General features: G+C 41.0%; 1 protein-coding gene across 7 annotated transcripts in view; it reads left to right on the forward strand.

Moving 5' to 3' along the window:
• Nucleotides 1-12,942, forward strand: part of OSBPL9 (oxysterol binding protein like 9) — a 175,388-nt gene that overhangs the window by 125,107 nt on the left and 37,339 nt on the right. For 5 of the 7 annotated variants that reach the window (XM_089684473.1, XM_089684471.1, XM_089684475.1 and 2 more), the window contains 2 exons: nucleotides 4,043-4,081; nucleotides 12,415-12,508. In XM_089684473.1, coding sequence (XP_089540599.1) covers nucleotides 4,043-4,081; nucleotides 12,415-12,508 — 133 coding nt within the window. The remainder of the gene's footprint in view (nucleotides 1-4,042; nucleotides 4,082-12,414; nucleotides 12,509-12,942) is intronic. The other 2 variants (XM_089684472.1, XM_089684474.1) reach the window with 1 other exon arrangement.

Here is a 12,942-nt window from a genome sequence, read left to right on the forward strand (position 1 = left end):
CCCAGAAGGAAGCCTCTTCTAAAGATGATGCACTAGAAAGCCCGCAAACAGTTTGCTGAAGACAAGCAGACTAAGGACATGGATTACTGGAACCATGTCCTGTGGTCTGATGAGACCAAGATAAACTGATTTGGTTCAGATGGTGTAAAGCGTGTGTGGCGGCAACCAGGTGAGGAGTACAAAGACAAGTGTGTCTTGCCTACAATCAAGCATGGTGGTGGGAGTGTCATGGTCTGGGACTGCATGAGTGCTGCCGGCACTGGGGAGCTACAGTTCATTGAGGGAGCCATGAATGCCAACATGTACTGTGACATACTGAAGCAGAGCATCATCCCCTCCCCTTGGAGACTGGGCCGCAGGGCAGTATTCCAACATAACAACCACTTCCTTGCTAAAGGAGCTGAGCGTAAAAGTGATGGACTGGCCAAGCATGTCTCCAGACCTAAACCCTATTGAGCATCTGTGAGGCATCCTCAAATGGAAGGTGCAGCAGCGCAAGGTCTCTAACATCCATCAGCTCAAGTGGAAGAGGACTCCATTGGCAACCTGTGACGTTCTGGTGAACTCCATGCCCAAGAGGGTTAAGGCAGTGCTGGAAAATAATGGTGGTCACACAAAATATTGACACTTTGGGCCCAATTTGGACATTGTCACTTAGGGGTGTACTCACTTTTGTTGCCAGCAAATTTACACTGTTATACAAGCTGTACACTCACTACTTTACATTGCAGCAAAGTGTCATTTCTTCAGTGTTGTCACAGGAAAAGATATAATAAAATATTTACAAAAATGTGAGCAGTGTACTAACTTCTGTGAGATACTGTACATATAGATCAGCCACAAAATGTCATAATATGTGATTGCATTCAGAGCCATAGTGAATTTGTTTTGTTTTTTCTTTTTGTTTGTTTTCTATGTGGCTAAAATAATGCATGTTTTTATGCATAGTGTTTGTGAAAACACTAGTTTTTTCATCGATCTGGGACATAGTACTGTCATCTGAACAGTCCAAGTTCAGCATGTTCTTGTTCTTTTTGCAGACTGCACTATGTCATAAGCAAGCACACAGATGTGACCAAGCCCTAGTAGGGTACAGCCTTTTTTAGGCTCTCACAATCCATGACAGTATATGGTTGGCTCACAATAACTCTAATGCTGGCTATACACTAGTAGTTTTTCAGATGAGAATATTCTTGCGCACATATGTACCGAGATTCTTTGTGCATTCGATGGATGGACATATGCAGTGCTTCATTTGCTATTAACATTCAGTTATAAAGAATGTCATTTCTGAACAGAAACCACATACACTGTCCACAAATTCTTTTAATCAAGAAAAGTTTTCTATTCTGCTCCTTCGAGGTTGAAAATGAACGTCGGTTTGACCCTACTAACGATTAGAAGATTGACCGAAGATTCTTAAAAGGAACATTTTTGACATGTGGCTCAAGCATAAAGTGCTCATTTATATAGGAAAATGTTTACATGAATCTGCTTTTTTTATGGTTAGATTGGGGAAGAACCATATGTCAGCGTCTCAAGAATGAACCTGGCCAGACTATTTCAGGAGATAAAGGGCTTGATTTTCTAAAGGCAAAGTGCAGTTGCTCCAGAGCTTAGTAATTGAGCTAAGCCCTCGGTCACATCAAAGCCGATATTGAAATCGTGCGACTTAGTGAAGTCGCACAATTTAAAAATCGTACGACTTGTTGATTTCAGTTGACACAGATGGGTATGCAAATGTCTATGGACAATAGGGTGCAACTTGGCATATGATTTGCAAGTCGCATGGCATGCAAATCGGACCCGATGTGACCGGGGTGTAAAGCATTGCTTTTCAAAGAATACCCAATCATGTGCAAGGAAAATTTAAACTTTTTTTTGCTTGGACATGACTGGATGATGGAAAGCAGCAGAGCTTCTGCTCATTTACTAAGCTCTGGAGCAACTGCTACTGCAGCATGCAACTGCACTTTTGCAAAGTGCATCGTCTATTTGCCTTTTGTAAATCATCCCCATAATAGTTGGCTTAGATGGATTTTCCCAGCTAGTTGACATTTATTTTTTTCAAGACAAACTAGCACTCCAGCAAACTCTCCAAAAATGTACATTTGCATGATGAGATGAATATTTGGTGACCGTACTAACACTTTAAGGCCTTGTATACCTTGGCTCAGCTTGTATAAGCAAGATATTTACTACAAGGGTTACAAAGCATTTGCAAAGCTTTTAGCAAGCTTCAATCTGCTTTGTTGAAACCTTTAATACACTCTTCAGGTCCAATTTTGGGAGGTCATACATAGATCTTGATGGGAGTGCTGACTGTCACTTTAAAGCATAACATAACCCTGAATTTCAAAGCTTGGGATTCACCCCCGATACGTCACTTTCTGCCGTAAAGGCTTTTTACCTTCCCAAAGTGCTGTAAAACAGGGTGGGTCAAACTGGTGGCACTCCAACTATTGCGAAACTACAAGTTCCATCATGCCTCTGCCTTTGGGAGTCATGCTTGTTGCGGTCAGCCTTGCAATGCCTCATGGGACTTGTAGTTTTTTAACAGCTGGAGGGCTGCCAGTTTGACAACCCTTCTCTAGAATGTACACAGAGCTGCGCCTACCCAGCAAGGTGTGCCGAGATGAATGACCTCCCATGGACATCCATAAGAGTTCGTCATCCTGGACCAGCCACTTAAGATGGCTGAAGACTCCAAACTCGGAATAAGACAGGCTGAAGATGCTGACGCCAGCGACTGATCTTGAGGATGTTGCATCGATGGAGGAGAGGGGTGAGTATTAAAGGGTTTAGGTCAGCTTAAAAAAAAAAAAAGCTGCTAGTAGGATTTAGTAGGCTTTAGTAAGCTCCAGCCGTACTGGACATTTTCTGAAAACCTGCTGAAGCAGCTTGTTTAAATTGATAGTCAGCATTCTCCTTAAGATATGTTTAACTTTTCCATACTGGAAGTAAAGTTTGCTTGAAAGGTTAAAAAAAAACAAAAAAAACCTGAAGCTTGCTAGATGCTTCGCAGTCATTTTGTAACCGCTTGCTGAACGCACTGCTCTTTTTATGTAGTGAAGCAGAGGGGTCCTAAAGGAAACTTCTGTTAACTGAGCATGTAGGCTGCCAATGCTGGCCCTTCCATCTGAAAATGCTAATTGCCTGGCTATCATACTTTATCACTTTGAGTCACAAACCTGGAACAGGTAAATAGTTAAAGCTGAACTCTGGGATAAGAAAATGTCTAAATATAAGAGTCCTGTATATTCTTCCTTGTGCTCTTTCTGTATTTTTTCCATATCTGTGCAGTAATCCAGAGGTAAACTTTGCTTCCTGTAATAAAGACCGGTCACTGCTGCTCTCTTCCTTGTGCTGCGTGACTGGTCTTTTCTCCACCCCCTCCTGTAGTTTTCTACAGGCAGCCTGTAGAGGGTGGAGCCTGGTATGCCCCTCCCACAGCTCTGCTCTCTACATAGGCTATTTATTTCAAAGTCATGATGTCAACTCTTTTACAATGTAACACCTGGGTTTGTAAAGGCATTTGGTGCACAGTTGATTTATATCTTTTGTGGCTCTGGGAAAATATATTTGAATGAAATTTTCTTTGTGCCTGCTTTAAGAAGTTCAACATTTGTTTAATTTTCCTGATCTACTTGGATATGCTGGATACTCAGGGCAGGCCACTAGCATTTTCAGGACCAGATTAGAAATGGAGCATTTGTATTTATGTCACTATTGGTTTCCTAGAAATCCTTTCAGTATGAAATAACAAATTTAGACCACAGCACAGAGTATTCTGAGATCTCTCAAAAAAACTAGGAGGAGGTAAAATAGACCCTCATAGCAAGCAGCTATATGCTGGCCTTCGTACATTGACACTGCAGTGAAAAAAGACGGACAGCCAGAATCAGGATGCTTTTTGAAAACCCTTTTTTTTTTTTTTTAAAAAACTAAATAAACGATCCACAATAGTTACTGCGCTGGCAGGTCAGCTGTTATATGTGCTCTTTTCCTGCATGTTCTCAATGTTAACATTTGTTTTCTTAAGGACCAAACTAACGAGGACAAGCACGCAGATGGACTTATAGTAAGTTTCTATGTAATGTTTCACTTCCTTTTATTCCTGCAGAAAGTTCACCTGATCTCAGAAAGATCTGATCTTCTCATCCTTCTCCTAGATCTTGTCACCTCACCTGCTCCTCCGAGTAACCGTTACCCCCCCATCCTAACACTAAAACTGTTTCTGTGCAATGTCTTTAACACTGCTTGTGGAAAGAAGGCAATCTCTGCCCAGTAGAATGCAGTAATACATATTAACCAACCCTAACACACCGCTTAATGATCCGCCTGCTCTCTGAGATCTTACATTGATTCATTGTATTCTTGATTCAGTAATATATAGCTTAAAGTGCTTTGGTCATTTCATTGCAAAGCAGGGAAAGCAGATTCTCTGCTTGGCTCTTTTAGGGCCGGTTCACACCACATGCAGTCCAGTGTGGTTTTTTGTTTTTTCTGTATCAAAAACGCTTGGATAGTAGGTTAAATGATTTCCAACGGCATAGTTCACATCAATGCAGTCAGTTCCAGGAAAAAAAAAAAGTAGAACATGCTGCAATTTTTCTGCAATGTACTGTACTGGAACATGGTAAAATGCTTAAAAAATGCATCAGAACACACATGTCCATATTTAAGGTGAGGAAAAAAGGGTAAAAAATGCACCTGAACGCATCAATTACACGCATGCAGAAACGCATCCGGACTGTGTTTCTATGGTGTGAATCGGCTCTTAGTGATGAAAGTTCACTTTCTGTTCTATGATTTCCATGCGCTCAGTCTGTTTTGCATTGTCTGTATTTCTTTCTTTCAGCTCCCAGGAGAATTGGTGTTTATATTTCAAATTCACTAAACAGTACCTTGCCAACATATTGCCTCCTCACTGCCTGTCAAATGCCTCTGAAAAGTAATCCACCATGGATTGCTTTCAGAGGTGCAGCAATGTTGGCTAATGTTTCTGTATAGATCCATTTTTTGTTTTGATTTTTGTTTTTTGTTTTTGGCTCATGCACACGAGCAGAATAAATGCTGTTGCTAGGGGTGTCTGGCGTGGTTTTTTTTTTTTTTTTTTGGCCTGCATATGTAGGTTTTTATGCCCATATTTCTGTGCAGCGTTCAGGGGCATAAAAAAGAATGCCCCAAAGCTGCATTTGAAGAGGCATTTATGAGCATAATTTATGCGCACAAATGCGTATGTATGTGCATAAATATACTCTAAATCATAAATAAATATTTTAGCCAATAGAGTTTATGGTCATGTTCTTATAAATGTGCTTAAGTACATGCATACATGCGTGCAAATCCACAAGATTAGAGGCTTTTATTTGGAGCATATTCATGTGCATGAAAGCCTATGGTGCATTAAAGGATAAGGGGGGGGGGGGTTCTGTAACATGTAACACCCTGAATATGGGTGTAACATGTTACCAGGGGCGGACTGACCATTTGGAAACTCGGGCACTGCCCAAGGGCCCGGGGGTCAGTAGGGGGCCCCATGAGATGCCACTGGACCCTTTTTCATAGGCATTTTTGAGTTTGGGCAAGGATACAGGGGCCCCATGATCCCCTATTGCCCGGGGGCCCCATGAGTTGTCAGTCCACCCCTGCATGTTACAAAAGGTGACCTTATGCTTAAAAGCAGTTCAAGGTTTTTTACCTTCATGCGTTCTATACGTGAAGGTAAAATAACCTTCTGTGTGCAGCATCACCCCAGGCGCCCCCTAATACTCACCTAAGCCCCCTTTCAATCCAGCAATGTGCACTGGAGTCTCGGCTATCCCGGGACTCCCTCTTCTCATTGGCTGAGACAGAAGCTGGAGCCATTGGCTCCCACTGCTGTCAGTTACAGACAGTGAGCCAATGAGAAGAGAGAGGGACGGGGCCGAGCCACGGCTCCCTGTGTGAATGTAGGGGCACCCGACTGGAGGGATGGGCCCGGAGAGCCTGCGGGGGCCCCCAGAAGAGGATGATCGGGGCTGCTTTGTGTAAAACCACTGCACACACTAGGTAAATATAGACATGTTTGTTATTTAAAAAAATAAATAAGCTTTTAGAATCACTTTAAAGATTGTATGGAAAGCAGTAGCAATGTGGGAAAGAATAGGAGGAACTCTGGCAAATGTCACTAGCCTTCGTTCTGTAGCCATGTAGACCAGTCAAATATTTGCTTTGGGCTCACGTCATGTTAACTGTTAACAATCATCATTGTGTCCTGCTTGTGACAATCATTTTGCAACCAGTAAAGGGAGCATTAATGTACGCTCAGGAAATGTAAGCTCAGGAAGAATACTGACTAAATTGCCTTGTGGTCAGGAAAGTTTTGTGACCACATAGAACAGATTTCTTTCAAGATACTGTTAGATCATTGATAGGTGTGTTCAGTTTTATTATGTTTCATCATTTATTTAAATCTGTCTTTCATCATCAAAATATTTGTTTTTGTTTGCCCTTCATAGTATTGGTTCTATAGATCTGCATGGTTTAAATCTTTAATGTAACAAATTAAAGTGTCACTAAACCCACAACCGTAAAATCAGTCTGTAGATGCAGTAAAGCATGCTTGTTCTACTCACTGTGGAACCTAAGGGGTTAATACTCTGCATTGCGTAAAAAGGCCCGTAGCCACAAGCACATGCTCAGTTTGGTGTGTATTACTAGAGAGGTTTTCAATTTTTTTTCTTGGAAGAATGCATGTGATCAGCACTGTCCAGACAGAGGTCAGGGATCCTGCATCCTAGAGCAGAAAGAAAGCTCCTCCTACAAGCTTTAACCAATGCTCTGCTGAAGTCACAAGACTGCTCTAACTGCTGATGAGAAAAGGCATTTAGCAGTTTATATTTAGTAAAAGAATTGCATTTCCATGTTCTGTGTACTGTGGTAGTACCAGCTATAGTGAATGCAAAGTCCTGGGTTTAGTAACACTTTAAATATATATGGTTTCTTTTTCTTCCTGTATTAGTATGTAATATAAACTACCTATTCTCAGGGCATTTTTGGCATAATAAATACTCAGGATGGATACTCCTTCTGGTCTAATTAGTGTTTGTACTCTATGCATCTACGGTAATATGTTTTAATGTATGCTTACTTTTTTTTTTTTTTTTTTTGGGAGTAACTGGGACATCTCAACCCCTTTGCCCTGTCCTTTATGTGGGGCATCTTCCTTCAAGAGTAAGGCTCCTGCTTTTTCATGCAGGCATAACAGTCCAACAAAATAAGCAGCACATTAGAGAACAACATAGCCCCTCCTGATTTAAATGTTGGGAACCTGTTGGGTTCATAGTAAATATGTTTTTACCTTTTTTCCTACAGAAAAATCATTGCCATCAGTTTACCCTGTTTTTTACAGATCATGGATATATCCCCATCACACTTTCCTGGGTAAAGTCTGCAGTGTGGAGGAGCCACAGCAACAACCAGCTGTTTAACTGGTGATTAGTGTACAGGAACTCATACATTGCCAGTACACCATGGATCCATGTAAAAGTCCAAAAATGTATTACAGTGATCATATGAAGGTTAGTTCAATGTTTGAGAGTTGCACAGGGCCCCTCATCATAACTGGTGAAGGGGTCCTGTGCGACTCTGAACTGTTGCATTTACTCTTGATGCAATAACACCGCTTTAACACATTGTTGGACTTCTAAATGGATCCATGAGGGTTCATTTACTAAAATTGGAGAGTGCAGAATCTGGTGCAGCTGTACATGGTAGCGAATAAGCTTCGAACTGTAGCTTGTTCAGTTAACAATTAAAAGAGAAATATGGGAATTATTTTTTTTATTTTTTGTTTTTTTTAAATCCTACTTACCTAGGTGGATGCAGCATCGGTCCCCCGCTGGCTGGAAGTGCGATTACATGACCGCTGATCACTGAGTTCTCACCGCCCCTGTGAGCAGAGAGCGGTGACTGTCAAGTGATTGCAGAGCTTAAAGGAGAAGTACAGTTAAAGCTCGTTTGGCTGTACTTTAATCTTTGACAAAAAATAAATCTGGAAGCTGATTGGTTTCTATGCCGAGCTGCATCGGATCTTTCCCTCTTCAGTTTTAGTAAATCGACCCCACAGTGTCTTGGTGACATATGCTATCTCTTCTTTTTGAAGAAGCTCTGGCCACTTTCTCCACTAATTGTTTACCACTAAAGTAACAATAACCAGAGAAATCTATTTTGCTAGTACCTTGCCTTTTACTAATGTACAAAAACTTTGTCATATTTTGGCCACATTTAGCCATTAAATGAAGTAAATGAAGCCTCCAACCCCCCATCCCGTTGTTTTCTTTCAGGTTCCCTTTGTTCTTTTTTCCCTTTTAACTTTTCTGTCTTTTTTTTTTTACTTCAGCATCCATACATTACATATCAAGTGATTTTAAATTGGGTATGAGGTTTGTAGCAAGCATTTAGCTGGCATTGATCATTTCATCATCATTGCAACATATTACGCTATTGCTGTTCCACTCTGGTGCTTGTTTTTGGATGCTGAGCCCTTAGTCAGCGTACTGTGTTCTGTTGGACTATCGTGGGTTGGCTGGGTCCAGTTTTAAAACTGGTCCAGGAACTGCTCCTTCTTCCCATCTCTGGGCATCTTTTATATTTGGGTGATCAGTCTGTCACCTGACAGTACATATGTCAGGGGGATGTACAGGTGTAGTATATAGTAGATGGGGCTAGTGTTAGGATCTGAAATATGAATATTGAGCAAATCACCATGGGATATAATAAACAAAAGGCCTCTAATTCCTTTTGTTGTTTCCTTATACTTGCATTAAAAAAAAAAAGAAATTGCTGTAAACATTAAAGTGAAACTCTTAACAAAAACCATTCTTGCCAATCTCAAATTTATGCCTAATAATATTATTCTGCCTTATTCCTATTGCTGTAAACTTCATATGTGAGCACATTTCTATCATCCTATCCTCTTTAGATCCTGTCAGTACTGTTCACCCTTTTGATGAGTGACTATAGAAAAAATGGATGCTGCAGTTCTACTCTCTCAGCCTGTAACAGGACAGTGAAAGAGTTTAAGTACATTGGTACATCCCCATATCAGTGAAGTAAAACAAGAAGAAGCGCACCAACCTTGCGCATTACCTCAATAACCAAAATTTATTTAGTAAAAGAATGGTACTCACAAACAGCGAATAAAAACAGGCATGTAAGTCCTCTGAGCTCTGAGGAAGAAGGCATGACCTTCGAAACGCGTCAGCTGTACTGAGTGGCTACCCCCATGATGGGATTCACGCTGGCCTCTTGCCTTTGAAGTCCCTGGGAGGACTTGCATGCCTGTTTTTATTTGCTGTTTGTGAGTACCATTCTTTTACTAAATAAATTTTGGTTATTGAGGTAATGCGCAAGGTTGGTGCGCTTCTTCTTGTTTTACTTCACAGTTCTGTTCGGGCTTCCCCAGCCTTGGTTTGGAGCTGCATGACCTTGTATGCCCGGTGGTTGCTTTGTTGGGATTTGATCTACTCACCACCGGCCTGGGTCCCAGAGCGCAGGAGAAATTGCATTTAGTACATCCCCATATCCTCCATGCTTACAGGAAAGTTCAAGAAAGAATACCAACAAGCTCTGTGCAAAGCATTAGAACCGTGGTTGGCTAACAATTCTGGCCCTTATCAGTCATACTGAAAGAATTACAGGAGCCCTGTATAATGACAGAATGTGATTCTAGCTATATGCAAAATCAAATTTAGTAAAAGCATAACTTGAGGAAATTGCTCCACCTTCATTTCTAGCATGTTTCTGGAAAGAGTTAAGATGAAGCCATGCCTGAACAGGAATATGTGACAAATATTAGATTGTTGACCTTCAGGAAAAGCATTAGAATTGCTTCTTATAGTGCAGTGCAAAAACATTCTTCATAACCTTGAATGACTTTACTACTAGACTACTAAATTGTTCTGTTTCTTTATATTTCTACAAATTCAATCAATTCAGGAAATTAACATCTGTATACTACTTTTCCATTTTAATAATGCTTTTAATTTTACAGATCAATGTATGTGATTCCTAACCTCTATCATTCATCAATGTTTAATCGCCACTGTAAATTGTAATGTTCCCTTTGTTGTTGTAAATAAATTGTATACCATGATTCAGTTTTTAGAAAGAATTTATAATGTGCATGAACGCTTTATCCTGTATAAAGGCCTATCCACAAATTCTTGTTCCACAAACTGCATTGTAATGACATTGATTTTTGAATGGCACTCTAATGCATTGTAGCAGGCAGTTTCCCTGCACTGCAGAGCACCAGAACGCACAGGCAGCCTTTTGTGACATGCTGTATTTAGAAAGAAAAGAAAATAAAATCTGCTTTCTTAGTGCATTAAACTGTGCTGTCAACCTATTCAAAATGAATGAGCTGGTTCAAGGCCCATTCACACTAGAATGTGGTGCCAGAAACCCACGTTCTGTTCCGGTTTCAGATCAATTCAAATCGCACGGCCCTTCAAATCAATCTGCAGCGGGTGTCAGTGCAATGTTGACAACACCTCAAACGCAGGTCACTTGCCTGTGCTAGATCGCATTGTACAAAAGTACCATGCAATCCGGTTGCAGTGCATTAACAAAAGCACTGCATGCCCTACTTTTGGTGTTGTGCGGTGCCATTTCAGCCCGTTCAAAATGGAAAAAAAACATTGCACTACACAGACCTGCCTGTGAATCGCACAGCGCATTCTTGTGTGGTTCCCAGTGTGAACCAGCCCTTAATGCAGTAAACCATAACATGGAGGAACAATGCATGTGTATTAACTTAAAGCATGATCTGAAAGGGACCCAATGGTGCCTAGTTTAAAACATGAATTTTGATGAGTGTATCTGTAGCCAAAACCTTTGCGTTTCTCCTCAGTTTTTATGCTTCAAACAATGGTCACCAGGACAAACACCGTGAGGATCTCCTAAAAGGGGGCACAGATAGCAGTAAAAACCTAAGAGGTAGTGGTAGAGGGGCACTGGACATGGATTTTTACAGGTCATCAAGGTGTGGACATGTCATGGAGCCCAAATGTCCTGTATACGATAGTTCACCACAAATACATGGACCTCCCAGGAAGAAGAGTTTCACCCAAGTCGAGAAATCCAAGTGTAATAGGTTAAAGAAAAAAATGGACTCAAAACGATTCCTGTAGGCGGTGGCTGTTATAAACTGCAGTCAGTGCTGGTGTTCAAAGTAGAAGTGGCAAAAGGTAAAGCCTTACCATGAACACTGATTGCTGTTTATGACCTCCTCTGCCTGCCGGAGTACTTTTGAGTCCATTTAACATTCTGTGATTTCACCCAGCCCTGATAACGGGGGATTGTATGGCTCCCTAAATGCGTTTGATCTTTTGCACTGCTTGTACTATCCAGTTGAATAATAAAGACTCTGGACTAAGGATTTTTTTTCTTTGGCCCTCTACTCTTGGAACAGTAAAAATCCGACAGAAAATCTTGGTCTTCCCTATTCTAGCCAGAACTATAGCTTAACAAGTTTTGGCTAGAGATACTCTGTTTTAGGAAAGTTTTCCTTTAAAAAAAACACAAATGCTGCCATTCCTGACTTATTCTGTAAGTGCCAATTGCTTGGCTATGATACTGATCATCTTGCTGTAATACTGAGTCACCAGGGGCGGACTGACCATTTGGAAACTCGGGCACTGCCCGAGGGCCTGGGGTCAGTAGGGGGCCCCATGAGATGCCCCTGGTACCTTTTTTTCATAGGATGTTTTGAGTTTGGGCAAGGACACAGGGGCCCCATGATCCCCTATTGCCCAGGGGCCCCATGAGTTGGCAGTCCACCCATTAGTCACCCATCCAAAACAAGTATGCCCCCAATATTTCATCTTTGAAAGGTTTACTTTAGATTCATCAAACACCTCCCTGAAAAGAGATGGGGACTTTGGCCAAAGGTTCATTTTGTATGGTGGGCTTTTAAATGGATGTATCGCACACTATTTTTTTCAAAGGAGACCTACTTTTTGACTGTGTAATTTTCAAACCTCATCATTATATTTTCTTTACTACTTGAAAATAATTTGGCAGGAAGAAATATTTTAGTCAGGGATTTGGCATTCACTAGTTGCAAGCTTTCTTTGGGTCAGCAGTTTTCTTAAACATAAGGTAGAGATGATATTCTTGAAAAGTGATGTGTAATTCGTTATATTTCATATTTTTCTTGTACACCAAGAGAATTTAATTAAAAATGCTTTCAGCATCAGTTAATCAAGTTTATGAAAGCAATTTCTTTGATGGTAGCAGGGATCTGAACCCAGAAAATTGCTTGCCTGTCCTCAGATCTGTCTTCATTGAAGTTTTGATTGCTCATACTGTCTTGGATAAGCTTAGGCAGACTCTCCAACCTAAGTTTACTCTTATCTTTTATAGAGCACTATAAATCCTGTGGATTCTATTTACCAGCCCAGTCCATTGGAGCCAGCTGTAGTTCGAACCATGCCAACACAAACTGTTCCATTGCCAGGTAGAGCTTATATTTCAGTTTGTTTCCTTGTTTTCATTGGCAAATTATTCTTAAAGTGGTTGTAAACCCTTACATATACTCAATGAAGTGACTAGCCTCAGGTGATACACACAAAAGAAATAACTTCTCCCTACATAAGTTGGACCTTTTTTATCTGTAGCTGTGTCTCCTCTACAGCTGTTCAAAGTGCATACTTTTATATAGTATTTTTGAGCTTCCAGAGACAGCAGATCTGATGTCACACACTGCACAGCTCAGAGAGGAGAGAGTAATTTGAGACCTGAGTGGAGGGAACAGACAACTCCCCCCAGTCTCATAGGAAAACCTGCACAGCTGACGCTGTTAATAACAGGCTGTGTGCTGGCAACTTCCCTCCCCCATCACCCGTGATTGCTTGGATTTAGAATAACCCATCAGTAGTTACTCATGCAAAT

Source organism: Staurois parvus, unplaced genomic scaffold (genome assembly GCF_062004578.1).
Source record: "Staurois parvus isolate SC_StPar_1 unplaced genomic scaffold, SC_StPar_1.0 ptg000347l, whole genome shotgun sequence".
Taxonomy (NCBI): Eukaryota; Metazoa; Chordata; class Amphibia; order Anura; family Ranidae; genus Staurois; species Staurois parvus.